We start from the raw sequence: 17,986 nt of genomic DNA, 5'->3' as shown, positions 1-17,986 counted from the left end.
GAATTGTGAAAGTTCTGATAGTTGATATTTGTTGCTGATTTTTTTTTTTGGTTTCGAAGCTTTGATTCTAAGTTTGAAGTAGTATGCTACTGCTCTTAGTCCAAATTCATGAGATTTGTTGAAGTTTGCTTCAGATTGAAGTTTGATGAAACCCTAGTTTTCACTTGTTGAAGTTTCAGTACTTGCTTTTGTGCAATTTTCGTTGACTTACTGTGAATAGAAGATTGTGGAAGATCTAGTGGTGATTTTGGAAGATATGGAAGTCTACAAATCCTAGCTTCTCATCAGAATTTGTTCAAGATTATATTAGAAATTATTGAAGATCATAGAGCTATTTTGTTGGAATTTATTTGTTCCTAGTGTGAAGTTGCTATACATTACATAAGCTGGAAGTTGTTAGTTTTTGGTTATGTTCATCAGTTCATCATTGGAGATCATCAGTGGTGAATTTTGAGTGTTGATCTGTGTTGCCTATCATCATGAATACCGATATTGACTTAAGAAATTGTCTACTGTCCAACTTCTGCAATTTGATTCCGGTTCACTTAGATGGCTCTAACTATGTCACATGGAAGTTTTTGTTAGAGACAATGTTAAGAGGTTGTGGCCTAATGAAATATGTCGATGGATCATTTCCTTGTCCTTCACAATACATGATCACAAAAGAAGGTGGTGTCTTATCTGAAATGACAGCAGAGTACCTTACTTGGAAACAAAATGATTATGCTGTTATGACTTTGCTTGTTGCTACTCTATACACTTCTAGAGACCTTTGGTGTTTGCTTAAAGAGAGGTATGCCTCTACTTCTTGGTTTAACAAAGAGCAACTTTTACAAACTTCAAAAAGGGTCAGATTCTATTGACAACTACCTGGATCGAGTGAAGATTGCTTGTGATCAGCTGGCTAATGTAGGGATTCATATGACAGATGAAGACATAATTGTTTCTGTTCTACTTGGTTTGCCATCAGCCTATACTACGATGAAGACTATAATCAGGGCTAAGCATAACCCCATTTCAATGCAAGAGTTAAGGTCTCTTTTGCTCATTGCTGAAGCTGAACTTGAAGAGGTTGACAAGTCTCTTTCCTTGCCTTCCACTGCTGAAATCATAGCACAAGATGATAATATCAAAGGGTCTACTCCTGCACCAACTCTGATTACAAATGTCAAATCTGATGTTAATTCTATGATGCCTACAAGTAGTGTTGTCTCTTCTATTGGATATAATGTGCATTCCATGTCTAATCCAAGTCCTTCACAATCTACTGCTAGTCCTGGACCTCAGCCTCTATACATGACAGATGCTTCATCACCTTGTACTCCCACATTTGTTGATTATTTGCAAACATCATATCTGGGATTTCCTCAACCAAGTGCAAATACATGTCTCACCCAACCTACTGATTTCTTTGCTCACAACAATGGTGGTATGCTTCAACAATTTGGTGCTCATATGCCTCAAATGCAAACCAATAGTTACTTATTGCAGCTTGTAGCTCCTTCTACTTTCACTCCTTGTCATGCCTCACATGATTATGCTGTCATGCCCTCAGTTTCTATCAGTAATGGTGCACCTCATTCAATGCCTAACTCTGGATATGGGATGATTAATGGGACTGGTAATGAAAATTTCAATGGAGGATGCATGGCTCAAAATAGTGGTTACAATCATGTCCCTCAGTACAACCATTCACAGCAGCAAGGGTTCTTTCTCAACAATGATTCCTACAATGGCATGCCACCTCAACAAGGTTTTCACTCATTGTCAACCAATATTACCTACTCAGCTGTAGGGTACACTGAAGACAAGATGAATTGTCCTAACTTTTCAAACACAGGTACAAACTACTTCAACAGAGGCTGTGACTACAAGGATGACAACAACCAACCAAGAAGCAACAACTCATCTCCTCACAATCCCATTGTGTGCCCAATCTATGGAAAAAGAGGACATTGTGCATACAACTGTTATCAGAGAAATTCTCAGCCCCATAATATTGCTTTGAGCTCATATGTGAAATGTCGAATCTGCAGGACTTCTGGACACATTGCCAAACTTTGTAGATACAAGCAGCAGTCACAAACCTCCTCTCAACCCAAGTCTGCTTCCATTGCTGCTCAACCAAGTTCCTGTTCTTCCATGCCACTTATTTCTCCTGGTTGAAGTACACATATGGTGTGATAGCTTCCAGGTTTATTCACCATGGTTTTCTGCTCTTCTCAACAATTATACATATGTTCCAGCTTGATGATAGCATCCTCCCATCAAGCTGAGGAGGGGTGTTAGGATTGTGATCAAATATATCTGTTGAATATTGTTGCTTTTCTACTATTAGCTTAATAAGGTCAGTTAGCAATCAGTTTCTTTGTGGCCAGTTCTCTTACACGTGTACCTCATCTGTTCTTTTCAGCTAGTATAAATATGTACTCAGCTTTCATTTTGTAATCAACCTGATACGCAATACAATTTCTCTCTCATTTCCTCTGTATTTTCTGGGCTTCTCTATTAGAGCTTTCAGCTTTTCCAAAAACAGAGAGGTGATAAAGCAGCTGAATTGATCTGGAATAAGTTGAACCCATAAGCAAAATGTCGTAGAGTATTATGACAAAAGTGATTTTAATTTGTTGAAGTATAAAGTTCAATGGAAACACAAACGATCTACTTAAAATTATCGTGCAGACAAAACACGAAAAACAAAAGCAAATGCAACTTTTTGAATGACTCGGGTATCAGTATTCAGTAATGCATGACTGCATAATAAGGAATTTGACATGGCATAGAAAATAGGAATTTAAATCCCAATGAAACTATATGCAAGGCGTAACAGCAGAGAATTTCTAGCAAACAGAAGTAATTTTATCTTGAAAATACTGTGAGAATTGATAGAAAGGTTGTAACATAGTTCATATGATTGAATAGATAAGACACAGAAATCTGCTCAAAAGTCGCATGGACAAAGAAAACCAAAAAACAAAGAAATGAGAACTGTTTGAATTATTCAGGATTATCAGTACATATGAATCACTGATTACCAGGGGAGCAAGAAATTTTGAATGGTAATGAGTTTTATGTCCTCCCATTCTCCAAGGAGTCGGCATTCAACTGTTGTAGATCGGCAATGTGATCGAAGTTTCTTCTCTGGTTTGTTTGCTCCCACCAACTCCTCAAAACTCAAAACATTTCTGTCTCTGAAATCTTCTCCAACCCAAAATTCTCTACCGGGATACCAAGGCAAAAAATGGCTGTCTCTGGACCACAATCCCACAGAAATGAGAAAGGAGATTCATGAGAGGGCTTATTTCGTAGACAAGATTTTTCTTTCCTAGACAAGATTTCACTTGTGGCATCTCCTAAACGTACAGACTGTTACTGAGAAATCTCATCTGGATCATTGTCCTAATGGGCCTTCCTGATCTTTTAAAAACGGAGATGTGATAAGCCAGTGTATCAATTTGGCATAATAATAGCATAGAGTAATATGAAAAAAGTACTGATTTTCTACTGAAAATCTACTGGGATAACTTATAGATTAGGTTGAAATATTTCTTTGTTCTTTGGATAGAAAATCAAAACACAAAAATCAACTTAACAGTATCCGGCTTATGCAGAGAAAAAGCAGAAAACAAAATCTAATGTAACTTTTGACACACTCGAGAATTATCTGTAGAAATGAATCACTCCACAATAATAATTTGAAGTTCCAATGAAGCCATGGAAACATGTAATAGCTCAGAAACTCTTAACAAACGGAAGATTTTTAGTTTGAAAATGTTGGTGGAATTGATAGAAAAGGCTGAAACAGAAAGTTCAATTAGCAGAAAAATGGAAACGCAGAAATGTACTCAAAAGAATCATGCTTCACAAGAAGCAAAAAAAAGGAAAAGAAAATGGAACTTTTTGTAGTATCAGGGTAGATATGAATCACTGCTTAAGAAGTTTAAATGCAAATGGAAGTAGACAAAAAATTAACCTGGAATGAGTTCCTGAGTGACTCATATCTATTAGTCCTGCTTATTCCCCTTGTGTAGTTCTTCTGACACCATAAAAGCATCTCGACTTCATCAGGCTCAAATGAAGCGACCTCAATCTTCCCTAGCCACACTAAATTCCACTTGCGGAATTCATAAATAACATACCATTGGACTCTTTCTGGTGGAATCTCATTGGCATAATAGTCATTAAGAGCCTTCTTTGTTAATGTTGCACTAGCAATTGAATTCTGAGCAATTTAGCTTTTCTCCCCTCGTCCCAAGTAGGCCACCATCTCCTTGGCATGGTAAACTGCTCTTTTAAAACAGAGAGGTGATAAGCCATTGAGTTCATCTGCAAGAAGTTGAACCTGTAAATAAAATGAAATAGCAGAGCATCTGACAAAAGTGATTTTTAATTTGAAAGTCTAGTGGGATGATTAATAGAAAAAGTTAAATATAGAGTTGAATAAGTAGAAAAAAAAATCAAAACATACGAAATTACGAATCTTCTCATAAGTTGAGGCTTCGGCGGCAGACAAAATGCAAAAAACAGAAGTGAAGGCATATGTGAAATGTAATAGAAGAGAGTATGTGACAATAGCATTTTTAATTTGAAAATCTCCTGGGATAATTAATACAAAAGGTTGAAATATAAGGTCAATAGATTGAATAATTGAAACATAAAGTCTACTCAATAGTATCAAGCTTCTGCAGAAGCGAAAAACAAAAGCAAATGCAACTTTTTGGAAGACCCTAGATTTACCTATATATCGAGTTGCTGCATACTAAAGAGTTTGAAAGGGATTTTAATTACCAATCTACCTATAAGCAAATGTTACAGCAGAGAATATATCTAATAAGCAGAATTAAAGAACTGAATTTAGTTTGAGAATGCTGAAAGAACGGATAGAAAGGTTCAAACATGGAGTACAGTCCGTAGAAAAGTTGATACGCAGAAAGCTACTTAAAAATATCATACTTCTGCACACAAAAGGGGGGAAAATATCATACTTTACCTGGATGAGTTACTTAGTGACTTATATCTATTAGTCCTGCTCATTCCCATTGCGGCACACATAGAGAACATGTTACCCGAAGTGTTCTGGTGGAATCCCATCTGCATCATAGCTCTTCCGAGCCGTACTGATCATGTAAGTTGATATTGCAGTAGTAATGCAAGTCTGTAAGCAATTTAGCTTTCTCCACTCATCCCAAGTACACCACCATCCTTGTCATGGGAATAAGAGGAAATCAATTCCTGATCAGGAGATTGTGAACATAACCCATCTTCTTGTAGCCGAACAAAAATACTTCGAATAAAAAAGCTCAGGCTGCGCGTCATATAAAAACCGGGATATGGTGCCCCAAACCCCTATAGTAGTCAATGCCACATTCTTATAGTAATAATAAGGATTCTTATGGCCATCTCTGGAAGACTCCTGTAAAAAAGATCAGTTGGAGTTCCAGGGAAATGAAGTGCATCATCATCTTCTCCCATCATCTGGTGTCCAAGCCCCACCTTCCTTTACCTTTTCAACATCACATATCCACAGTTTTTTTTCTTGTCAGGTAATCAATGCATAGATGTTCAGGTTTCTCTTAAGGGGAAGACATGCATCTTCTGCCCTATTGAGCAGGCGGTATGAAATCAGGCAAAAAGAGAGAGAAAAATGTAACTTTTGAAACACTCAATATTTATCAGTATATGAATCACTGCATAGTTATTTGAAAGTCAAATAGCAATTAAAAGTAAACGCCAATGAAAAAAATAAGCAAAATGTAAAGCAGAGAATATCTAACAAACAGAAGTTTTATTGAGTTTAAAACTGCTGGGAGAATTGATAGAAAGGTTCAAACATAAAGTTCAATTAGCAGAAAAGTTGAAACGCAGAAATATACTCAAAAGTACCATGCTTCACAAGAAACAAAAAGCAAAGCAAATGCAACTCTTTGAAGTATTAAGGATTTTTTTAGTAGATATGAATTACTGATTAATAAGTAATCTTTATGCGAACGAAAGTAGATAGAACTTTACCTGGAATGAATTCCCAAATGACTTATGTCATTCCTGCTTTACTTCATCAGAACTGGGGCAACCTTATTCTTTCCTACCCACACAAGATTCCACTTGTGGCTTTCATAAGGAACATACAGTTGGATTCTTTCTGGTGGAATCTTATCTGCATCATAGTCTTTAACAGCCATTCTGATCCTCAAATTAATTTTGCACAAGCAATTCAAGTTCTTAAGCAACTTAGCTTTCTCTACTCATCCCAAGTAGGCAACCTTCTCGTTCTCCTTGTCATGGTAAATGCATCAAATATATTATGTGGTGGAAGGGGAATAAGAGGAACTGTATTTCGATTAGGAGATTGCGAACATATATATAATCTATGTTTCTTGCAGCCACACAGAAATACATTGAGTCAACAAACCCAGGTTGCACATCATATAAAAATCGAGACATGGTGCTCTAATCCCATTTAGGAGTCAATGCCACATTCTCATTGAGAAATTAAGGAGGTCCTGTTGCTGCCTATAAAAGACTGGTGGATTTGACAAAGATCAGTGGGAATCCCAAACCCAATCATTGGCTTCGGGAGATGAAGTAGGTCATCATCTTCCCCCTATGTTCTAGATTGCATGCCCCACATTCCTTTTCCCTTTTCAATTCCAACACGTACTGCATGTTCACGAAGTTTCCTTTTCTTCTATCTTGTCAGGGCAATCACTACGTAGATGTCTAGGCTCTCTTCAAGGGGTAGACGGGCATCTTCAAGGCCACATCTTTCTTTTGTGATTGAAGCCTCCAATTCTGTGCAGCCCATTTTGACCAAGGACCCTAGTCTTCTCTCCTCCTCAGACTTAGGATTGATGATTTCCTAATGATCAAAGCTGATCATGTATAGCACAGCTTTCTTAAGGAAGGAGCTTATTCTGCTACATAAAACTGCACTAAAACAGGACTTGTCAAAAATCGAAATGATCACTACTCCCAGTAACAACTGATAATATAACTTCCATTCCTGTTCATACATCACTATGACATTAATTAAGATAAGAAAATATATATAAAAGCAATGAAATTTAATCAAAACAAAAAAGTTCCAAAATGAGTTAGAGTGAAGCCATAAAACTAGACAGCCAGAGGCCAAAGCTTTCCCACATCCCTGTAAGTGCATTTCATGTGTTTCCTTGGAAAACCTAAATTTTCAATAAAACTAGTTGATAATTGAAATTTCTTGGTGAAAACAGAACCGTCTTGAGTAAATTACATTCACAATCAAACAATGAAACATACCCATAAGAAAAAAACAAACACTCAAACTACAGTTTGATAAAAGAAGAAGAAACGCGACTCAAAAATTGAAACGACTTGGAGCTCATGTGACAGACTCTATATATGAAGAAAGTAATTGAGAAATTTTGCTTCTTCTCGTCTTTTTATTTCGGGTCGGGTATCTGCAGCGAGCTGGTCGGTTCGGGTCGGGTCAGCATTCAACGGGTTAAAGTGTTTAAGACCCAAAACGACACCGCTCGTTGATGTTTTTGAGTTGAGTATAAAATAGAAGTTATGAAACAAAAACCCTAGGAAACGAGAAGAAGTGAGAGCGAGAGAGATGACGCAGAAGGCGACGCAATTCAAAGGGCAGCAGAAGAGGAAAACAATACCTCCGAACCGCCATGGAAAGAGCGTTCAAACTCGCAAGGGGAAGCGAAACGTGAAGCCCGCTAAGTTCACCAAGGACATGGACGCCGATAGGGTATCTTCCTCTTTCTCCTCTGCTTTTTTTTCCCACTAAACCCTAATTTTGCTCCCAATCATGAAACTGAGAGTTTGTTATGGGGATTAATTAAAGATTTGGTATTGGTTGTTCTAATATTTTGGGATTTTTAGAATTTTAGGATTTTTAGGAAGTGTGGATTATACCAATTTTGTTCCTATCTATGCCAATTATAGTCTAGCAACTACGATTGTAAGAATATGAAATTGGGATTGCCAGCTACTGGCTTATATCTAATAATCACAAAAGATGAGACCATGGAAATAGTTGTTGATAACTTGATACTGAGTGGATGCCGCTTTAACAATCCATCTCTATTTCACTCTAATGTGGTTAAATTCTTCACATTCTATGTTATGCGTTCCTAGGTCTATATATTGTGGCAAACCAAGTCTGTATTCAAAACATCACTTTTGCTGCTGGACTTATTCTTTCTGGAATCACATATATTTTCGTACCTGTTTTGCAGATCTATAGTTTGTATTATGTTTCTGTTAAAAAAGTTCAGTAGCTTCTTGAGAAAACACTTTGCCTTACATCTCTGCTGACTTCTTATGTTATTATTTGGTGAAATCAGGAGATAACAAAGTTCATAAACCACTGCAATGAGGTGAAGGCGGCCACTGCTGCAAACAAAGAAGGTGGCCAACTAAGTATTGTCAAATCAGCTCCAGAGTCGGATAATGGTGGAAAACAATAGTAGTTTCCAAGCTTGCAAAGTTGTGGATGTAGAGAATACAGATTGTCTGCAAAAAAGTCTAAACCTGACATTGTTGAACATCTTTTGTGCTGATGTTGTACCATTAGATTTTCTTGTTCAGCTTCAGTGCATTTCATACATTGTAGCTTGTTAACAATTCAGGCCTAAAGTTTTGGGGTATGTCGTTTTTGACTAGTACCATTTGAAGATTTGGTTTTGACTCTTGAGTTATGGATTGTTTCAAGGGGGTGATATGAATGTTTTCTTTGTACCTAAAACTAGAAAGTTTACAAAGAATTGTATGTTGTGATCTTGTGATTTGTAAATGCATACTACGGTTTCAAATCTTCTACCAGAAAATAAATGGTTTTGGATCGCCATATCCTTATCAGAAGGTTTCTTTAGATTTTGTTCGACTGGTTTTGCAGCTAAATGTCAGTGTTTTTTTCTTTTTGGGTTACATTTGGAGGTCAGTGTTTTTCTTTTACCCTCTTTTATCGCTAACCTGGAAGGATTTCAATTTTTACATTTTCACTTGCCTTTTTCTTGATGAAAATTGAAATTTGCTGATTGTAATCTCTTGCTCTTGGAAATGTATACATCTTTATTTCACATTAAAATGCCGATTGTGTCTTTTCAAATAAAAAAAAATGCCGATTGTGTATGTGGTGCTCCGTCTCCTCCGTGTAGTGGTTCCCCCTTCAAAAGGACTGATGCAGACGCTTGAGTGAAGCTGACGTGGATCCGAGTCATCCAAGTTAATGGTGCAGGCCCACTAATTATGTCCATGTTTTCTGATGATATGAGTTGGATTGGGACCTATTGTGTGCAGAACTGGGCTATATTGCCCTCACGTGAAATGGCCGAAGTACCCATTACGTGAGTGGATCATGATGAACATTTGGATGAAATTTTTTAAATAATTGTGAGCATATTGGCAATTTTCTAGAGTCCAAGAAATTAACTTGTAAATTGACCCCTTGGAGAGTATTTTGAAATTTTATTGCTTAAATGACCTCATGAAACAACTTAAAATAAAAATTAATTCCTTCTACCCTAAGTTTAGATCTAAAAGTGACTTTTTTTTTTGTTGAGAATAGATCTAAAAGTGACTTGGTATAATTTTTTTGACAGGTGCCCATTACTGTTGGGTTTAGATAATGTAGATATAGTGATTCTCTGATAAAAAAAAAACACAGTGTTTTGTTATTTACTCCAAGAAGAAAACAAAATGAAGGCTCGAAGATTATAGGAATTGGTAACGACACTTGCAGTAACGACACTTGCTGACAATGCCACCAAGCGTGGGGCAGCAGACCCAAAACTCAGAAGCACTAATAAATATTTTCCATGGAAATTAGCTATGTTTATATTTTATAGTCAGAAAGATGACTTTGTTGTCTAGAAAATTCAAAATTGACTGGACAGTGTTCAAATTATAAAAACAAGCCCACAGTTTGTACATTTGTAGGTAACGATATGATACACATCAACACACACACACACACATATATATTATTCAGATATTTTCACTTATAATACAAAATATTATTATTTTTATTATTCTTGTTTAATTTTGAGATATTATTTATTATTCTCTAGTTCTTTATGTTGATACGTAAGCATTCGTGCTTCATCATGTATAGTACATTCTTTTTAACGAATCTTATAAAAAATTGGGAAATAAATTTTTTTCTTTTTTATACGGAGTTATGACTAAACTAATTGACTCTTGAAAGTAACTACTTGTGGTATCCAGAAGTAACAACTCATCTTAATAGAAGTAATTGACTCTTCAACGTTAGTACTTAGGTATTGAAGTAACAACTCACCTTAATAGAAATGACATAAAGAGCATATTGGATTTTTGAGGAAGTTTCTAGTTTTTTTAATTGTCAAAGCTTTTACTTTTCATTGTCATCTTGGTAGAAAACAAAATATATGACAAGAAAATACACTCAATACATGTTTTTATTCTATAAAAAGAGAAGTATCTACGTGATTCTAATAATGTCTATGTTAGGATCAAAACTGTTTGTGTTTCAAGCATTTTATTTAGATCAGCTAAACCATCCGGCCAGAATTTTCGTCTTAAATTTTGATTTTCTTTATAAAAAAATAAAAAAGGACATTGAGGATAAGGCGGAGAGAAGTGATGCCCCTCTTGCATACGCCTCTCTGTCAATTTTCCTCTATATAAAAGTCAAAGCCAACGTTTCCCATTTTCTCCAGACTCCATCTCAACCGTCCATTCATCAGAATCAAAATCCAACCCTTCACTCATTCCCGAACCCCAATTTCCACGTGCTTCTGAAACGGACGCTCCAGGTCCCCAGCCATTGGTCGCTATCATCCACGCGTCACGTCGGCGCGTTGGTCATGATTCCCCAAACAACAAACAAGTGGCCCCCACGAGCGTTCAAGATACTCTGAGGTAATTATAGTGTCATTTACTGTTAAAAAAAAAAAAAACAGCACCCACCATCACAACTGAAAAAACCATTTAAGGATGGGATAGACCATCACCCTCTTTGACACACACACCTAACAAAGCCAAACATTCATTCCCGGACAACTGCACCGCCGGCGCCACGTCATCGCCGCCGACATGGGTGCCGCAGAACCGGTAAAGTTTCCATCTTTACTTTGGTTTGCTACCAATTGGCTGATTCATGTGTGTGAGATGCATTAAAGGTCACAACTTTGGTTTTATGTGCAGGTAGTGGAGGAGAGAGAAAGTGAAGAGCTTGAAGCGAGGGAGAGAGATGAGAGGGAGGAGGAGGAAGAGGAGGAGGAGAGGAGAGAGCTGGAAGTGAGAGATGTGGAGAAAGTTGAGGTGTTGGGTTTTGAACAACAGAGCAATATTAATCATGATCGGAGTAGTCAGGGAGATGTTCATGTGTCAATGTTGCAGAGGCTTAATCCTACAAACCCTTTGAGAATCGCTATCAATACTAAAACCAGAAGCGCTGCTCCTCCTCCTCCTCCTCATCGGTTCCAACAGGCCCAGAATGTCAGAGTTGGTACTACTCCATCTCCATCTCTATCTGATTTCTCTCAGTCTCACACAACTCCTCCTCCTCCTCCTCCTCAGCATTCTCAGCCTCGCTCTACTCCAACCCCTCAAGTAAGTTTTCCACAAGACTAAACTCCTGCTATGATACAAGTCAAATTGTTTTCTAGAGCATGTGTGTTAATTTGTAAGTGATGGGTTTTTCTGGGTTTTTACTTTCTCTGAATTTGTTGAGCAGCCAGCGATTACAACGCTGAACTCAAGAGCCTACACCAACAAGATATCTTTGTTCCTTTTCGTTGTGCACATGGTCGGCGCTGTTGGGCTAGTTGGTTTTCTGACATTCAAGGGAGTTCAGGGTCTGATACAAGGTTCAGGCAGTATTTCGAGAAAGGAGAAAAGGGTGCTAAAGTATTTTCTACCACAAGTGGAAGCTGCATCTCTTATGAGCATTACTCTTGCATTTGCATGGCAAAAGGCATTTAGGAAATGGCCTACATTTATGGTTCATTTCATACTATGGAACACTTTTGTCATGAGTTTATCTGCTGGAATCCTACTAATTTGTTTCCAAAAGCCCACCACTACTGGCGTGGGAGTCTGTTTCATTGGCTTTGCCATAGGGAATAGCTTGTACGCTTGTTGGATCACGCCGCGGATAGGATTTTGTATCAGGATATTGATCAAGTCGCTCGACCCTGTATCAAAGTTCCGTGATTTGAATCAACCCACTTACTGGATGCTTGGGTTCGGATTTTTGTGGATGTCTCTATGGATTTTAGGAGTCATTGGAGCCTTGAATTTCTACTTTCCTCCACTAGTCATAATTTCATTGGTATTGAGCCTGATGTGGACAGCCGAAGTAATGAGGAATGTAGTTAATATAACTGTGAGTAGGGTGATTGCTCTATATTATCTCAGAGGAATGCAGTCCAATACTCAGTTTTGTTTCCAGAGAGCCTTGAGTAAAAATCTTGGAAGTGCTTGTTTTGGATCTCTGTTTGTGCCAGCAATTGAAGCGCTGAGAATTGTTGCTCGAGCTTTAAATCTACTTGAGGGAGAGGATGAGTTCATGTTTTCTTGTGCGCATTGCTGTCTCCATGTCATGCAGTGCATCTTCCGATATGGCAATGGCTGGGCCTTTGTTCAGGTACCTTTACTCAAGTCATTAGCAATTTCTTCTTGAATCAATATTCTTTCCAATATTTGCATATAATGCACAAAACAATACAAAAGTATTACATTGGTCCATAGCTTCTTTCCCAATCAGAGGGCTTTATTAGGCATTGCAAAACGCTAGTTTAGCCAGCTAATCAATATGTCAATAGCACTAGTTGTTTTATTTTGTTTGAAAGTCATATAATAATATGGATAACGAATTATGCTGACAGCTGATATTGTCCTCTGCTTGTGTGTGTGTCAATGAGATTATCTGTGAGTGAGTAGTTGCCAAAAGGTCCTACCTACTATGAAATAGTTAATTTTCTGAATGATTAAATGAATCTAATTCTCCGTCTGAAGTGAACACATGTAATCTATTAATTATGGCTATATTCAGTCATTCTTATATATCATGTTAGATCCTGGGTGGACATAAAGTTTTCAGAATAGTTTAGAGCAATTAACATATAATTTTATATTCGTTACCAAGTTATTTTTTAACTGGATATGTATAACAATTTAAATGTATATTTGGGCATTCTAATTTAAGTTGATTTTTTTTTCTTAATTATCTTGTCAACTAACTTGTGATTAGCATTCTATATTCTGGATTACTTGTGATGCAGTCACCATCCAAAACTTCTAAATTGTAGTAATCCATAGGTTGTCAATGGTTAACACTAGTTTAGTAACTAATTCAAATTAAACTTAACATAATGTAAATCAATTACTACCAGATAGCAGCATATGGAAAAGATTTTGTGAGGGCATCACAAGAGACTTGGGAGCTCTTTGAAAGGCAAGAAATTCATCTCCTTGTTGATTCTGACATCACCAGCTCAATATGCTTCCTAACCGGCATCTGCAGTGGCTCTATGTGTGTCATAGTTGTGGCTGCTTGGACCGCCACAGTACACCAAAGTTTCACGGCCACCATTTCCCTGCTTGCATTCTTCATTGGATACCTTATGGTTGGTGGCCTTTATTTGACTAGTCTCCGTTCGTACTTTATCATTCATCTAAACGCATATAAATCATGTGATCAACTAGGCAATTGTTTAATCTTTGCTGTTTAGCTATTCAATATACCTAACTTAATCAATTCTTATTTAACTTGATATTTCAGACCAGGATCGCAATGGCACTACCACATGCCTGTGTAGGATGTTACTACGCATGCTATGCAGAGAATCCAGACAACAGATTATTTGATGACACAATAAAGGATCGTCTTGCTCTGTTGAAATCTCGACCAGATGTACTCGTCCCCACACCTCGAGTCCCTCGCCGGTTCGCAGCAAGGTAATTGACAATGACTATGGCATTAACACCATGCTTCCCACACTCTTCTGGAGGAGTGCAGAATGTGTTCGGGGAGTTGCAAAAGAGAGTCCCCACCCTCCTCCATCAGGGGTCATGCTTTGATGGAACAATTTTTACATGCGAAAATTATATATAAACCTTCCTCTCGCAACGTTTAAGCGAGACTCATCACATATTAGTGAGACTCGCTCACGAAAAGTAAGAGAGAAGTTATATATAACCGAGGCATACAATCATTATCTTTGGTTACTATCTATGGGACATGAGGAGGGACCAAATGAGCTCCATTGAAAATTTTGTAAACTACGAGAGGGATGGTGATTGGTGGCTGGTGACAATGGAATTTGAAGGGGAGAGTTGAAGCATTATTGAATCTGCTATTGGGAGGAACGTGGAGAGCCCACTGAGATTCCAATGAACAAGGCCAACAGCAAGCGTCTTTTTAACCTGTCCCTCGTTTTGGCATATCCCATCTGCTAGTACGACCTACAATTATTCTATTCTTCTGTAATTATTCATTATTTGATTCAATGTAATCTAATCTTGTGGATGTATATCTCTTCGACTTTGCGATTAGAAAAACTTTCTTCTAGTCTTTATGGTAATTATTAAAATTTAGGCTTAGACTTAATAGATTAGTGCACCTGGTTGATAGTTGATCTTGACATTCTCTGGTTGGCTCGGATAAGACGAGACTTAATTAGTGTGTTTTGGTTAGACTAAATATGAAAACTGGATATCATAGGAGTCCACTTTCTTTTGTTCCTCACCGGTGCGTTTTTAGGTAAAGATTTATTTCCAGTGGGTCTCAGAGAGCCCATAAGAACATTATTGGGGGCAAGCACTCGGGGAGAGAACCATCACAGAGGGAAAAAACTTCTGAAGTAGCAAGAAACAAATTTTGTATGCTTTAGTGATTCCTAATTGGGAAAGCCACCCACCAACTGTTTTGTTGGTATTCTTGTGTGACTCATTTTGCAAATTCCCCACTAAAATTATGGATAACTGTGAGATCTTTAGTAATTATCTATCAACTTAATCAAACTAATCCCCACTAACTAAAATATTATTACAAGCTTTATTTATGATTATTCTTTGCTTGATTATGTGTGTACTTGACTTGATGCACATTTACGCAAGCGTACGTGTCATTGTTAAGATAGGGAAGTATTAACTATTAAGCCCAAAATTATCGTACCACGGGGATTAGTGGCTAACCCACAATCCTTGGGTAGTTGGAACTAAAGTCACTAAGCAAACAAAAGATAAAGAAAAAAAAGAAAAAAGAAAATAAATAAAAATGCTAATCTAAGGCACCAAACCTTAGCAATACTCGGCTTTAGTTTGCACCAAAAGCCTAATCAAAACTAACAGCCCAGTGATGGCTATTTACAATGAGGTAGAAATTGTCATTCAAAATTGTGATTTTAATTTATCTAAAAGACTACGTCAAAAACTAAATTAACAACAACAATTAAAAATGAAGAAAAATAAAAGCGAGAAAGTTTTTGGGTGCTAGGGATCACTCTCTAGCAATTTCAATGCAACGAACACATTTCAAGCAACCAAACATATCTTCATGAGAACCAAATCCCGTACTTAATGCCGGTCAAGGCCACTAAGCCGAATTTCCTTGAGAGTATTCACATTTTCGGTTAAGACAAATATGAACTCTCTAACTCATGAATTAGTACATTACCAAGGCTACCAAAACATGAGCTGAAGGCGTAGAGCTCTAGAAATTAGGGATTTAAGCATGCAATAGTTACAACCTAAAATGTAATGATTACGTAGTTCTCTACCTAATGCCAGTTAAGGCCACTAAGTCAATTTCTCTTATTTGGCATCCATTCTTCCGGTTAAGGCAAGAATGAACTCTCTAACCCAAATCATTATGCCTTGTTAGGGCCACAATGTCTAGGATTAAAGGAGAAGGGCACAAGAAAATAGAAACTTAGGCAATCATTCATTCTCGATTAAGCAACTACTTGACACACTACACTAATTACATGAAGCTAGTGAACAAAAGAACCACCAATTGTATCACACATCACAAATCTCAACACATAACAAAGAGAGTGGTTAATTCCCTAAATTCATGCATCAAGAACCGAGTAGCATAGTAATTAGAGTGCACCCATATGAAAATACATTATTTATCACTTGAAAAATATGTCAATTACATCAAAATTGAGCCGGGGTTAGAAACCCTAGCCCCCAAAAGTAACTACTCACAACCCATATTCATGAACATCAAAATTACAAAATTCAAATAGTAAAGAGTAGAGAAGTGTAGGAGAAAACAAGGATAGTAACAAATAGCTATGAAGCTAGCATGACTAGCCTTGAATTACAACCCCACAAAATACCCAAATCTTGAATCTTGTAGAAATTGAGTCCTTTGATGGATCCTTGAAGCTTTGTATGAGTAGTCCTTCAAATCTCAAAACAAAATATAAAGAAAAGAGGAAAAAAAATGGAGGAAGAAGATGGGAGAAGAGAGCAGCCCAAAGGGCTGCCTCTGTTTTGGTGTTTTTTGGTGGTGCGGCGCTGTAGCTCTCCTCAATGTACTTGACTCAAGCTTGACTTTTGTTCTTTTGTCGGAAACCTCATTGTGCTCCAATTTCGCACAACTTCTTCCGAAATCCACAACTCCGCTTATTTACTACAATATAAATAAAAATAGATTAATTACATAATAATTACTTTAGAGATTAGCTTAATTGTAGTGTGTAGAAAGTAATTACGCGCATAAAAATGCGTGTAATCAGTACTTTGATTATAATGGTTATAACACATTTGAAGTTTCAAGTTTGAATCCTTCTTCGTACCCCTTCTATGAAATAATAATAATAAATAGTAAAATAATAAAATAAAATAAAAAACAACTTCCGTGTATCCTAATGTTACTATCGGACCCGATCACATATTTAGTACTTGGGAACTATCTTGTATAGGTATTCTCCAATCATTGGAGAGAACTCATCTTCTCAACACCGCAAAGGCAAGCCTCAGATTACCTTACCGAGATGAAAGATTAGATCATACCCACCAAGTCAGGATCAACCCACCAAGGAACCAATCAAGCTCGACAATAGTGACCATATAACTCTACCAGACGTACCAAACATTATTTGCATGTTCTAGACTGGACAGACTCCCCGATTTTGTCCATGACAAGCTGCCCGAAATATCCCTCAGATTTTGTGAAAAGATCTTACACCTGCTTAGCTTATTTTTTTGTGAAAATAATGCATTTGTTTTAGAGAAACGAGAATTCAGAGAAAATCGCTGCATATATTCATTGATAATAGGGGTCTCTTTATATATAGGTGTTAATGCTCAAAGTCTGGCGGTAACCGATCTTTCGTTTAACGCGGGTCCTGTGGGGGACCGTTACTCTGAGGATTTGATGGCCTCCGTTAGCTGTCACACGAGAGACAGGGCGTCAGAGGGAGACCGCGTTGGGAGGTCTTCACTTCTCCGATGCCTAACTCAGTCAATGCATAGAGGCAGCATAACAATAAATGAGTAGTAAATGCGTAGTTAATGAGGAGAGAGGAGAGAACCTTTTATAGGTGAGGAGAAGGTTGATCTTCTTCTTGTTTTCGATGTGGGACTGATGTGCTTCGATTCCCAGCGTCTGGAGCTTCTGATGCTACCTTGGCGCGGCGCGTGGCGGCGAGTCAGCAGTGATCTGGGGGTGATCCCGAGCTCGGGCGGTAGCCCGCCTGGCCGTGTCTCCGCAGGTCACCCCCTTGGTGAGAGTAGGTACCTCTGGAGGTACAATGAGCGTGGCTCATTATAGCTAATTATGCTTGCAAACATACATGTAGGTACAAGTCCCCCAAGTCCCCAGTCAAGGAGGGCAATCTTGGTTGGGGAGTTGATCGGCGGTGTGAAGCGTTATCTCCGCTTAGACTTGCAAAAGCATAATTAGCGTCAGTGCATTGTCAACCATGGATTTACTGAGCGAACGCTTTATACCCTTTCGGGTGGGCCCCTGCTAGGCCTGCCAGGGAGTCCCCCA

At 37.8% G+C, this 17,986-nt stretch overlaps 2 protein-coding genes and 1 pseudogene across 3 annotated transcripts; 2 read left to right on the top strand and 1 right to left on the bottom strand.

Moving 5' to 3' along the window:
* Positions 1–5,355: 5,355 nt before the first annotated feature.
* LOC112199092 lies at positions 5,356–6,998 on the bottom strand (annotated as a pseudogene).
* A 554-nt stretch (positions 6,999–7,552) lies between these two features.
* On the top strand, positions 7,553–8,840 carry LOC112174784. Its single transcript, XM_024312596.2, has 2 exons — positions 7,553–7,738; positions 8,337–8,840. The coding sequence occupies exons 1-2, from the start codon at positions 7,595–7,597 to the stop codon at positions 8,457–8,459; spliced, it is 267 nt and encodes an 88-aa protein (XP_024168364.1). The 5' UTR covers positions 7,553–7,594; the 3' UTR covers positions 8,460–8,840.
* Positions 8,841–10,928: 2,088 nt separating this feature from the next.
* Positions 10,929–14,552, top strand: LOC112194665 (protein PNS1). 2 transcript variants are annotated; one of them, XM_024334885.2, is made up of 5 exons: positions 10,930–11,085; positions 11,179–11,586; positions 11,711–12,622; positions 13,371–13,604; positions 13,760–14,552. In XM_024334885.2, exons 1-5 carry the CDS (start codon positions 11,068–11,070, stop codon positions 13,937–13,939), a joined length of 1,752 nt encoding a protein of 583 aa, XP_024190653.1. In that variant the 5' UTR covers positions 10,930–11,067; the 3' UTR covers positions 13,940–14,552. The 2 variants fall into 2 exon arrangements, with proteins under 2 accessions (XP_024190657.1, XP_024190653.1); XM_024334889.2 differs by lacking the exon at positions 13,371–13,604 and having other exon boundaries at positions 10,929–11,085.
* Positions 14,553–17,986: the final 3,434 nt, after the last annotated feature.

The sequence above is a fragment of the Rosa chinensis genome, chromosome 1 (assembly GCF_002994745.2).
Source record: "Rosa chinensis cultivar Old Blush chromosome 1, RchiOBHm-V2, whole genome shotgun sequence".
Taxonomy (NCBI): Eukaryota; Viridiplantae; Streptophyta; class Magnoliopsida; order Rosales; family Rosaceae; genus Rosa; species Rosa chinensis.
The sequence above is the reverse complement of the archived record's forward strand: the minus strand, read 5'-3'. Positions and strand labels throughout refer to the sequence as shown.

Excerpts from the sequence above, each read along its gene's own strand:
- LOC112174784 (XM_024312596.2), top strand. The coding sequence starts at position 7,595 with ATGACGCAGAAGGCGACGCAATTCAAAGGGCAGCAGAAGAGGAAAACA. Across the intron at positions 7,739-8,336 it reads AGGACATGGACGCCGATAGG|GAGATAACAAAGTTCATAAA; the intron begins GTATCTTCCTCT and ends TGGTGAAATCAG.
- LOC112194665 (XM_024334885.2), top strand. Across the intron at positions 11,587-11,710 it reads GCTCTACTCCAACCCCTCAA|CCAGCGATTACAACGCTGAA; the intron begins GTAAGTTTTCCA and ends TTTGTTGAGCAG. Across the intron at positions 12,623-13,370 it reads ATGGCTGGGCCTTTGTTCAG|ATAGCAGCATATGGAAAAGA; the intron begins GTACCTTTACTC and ends AATTACTACCAG.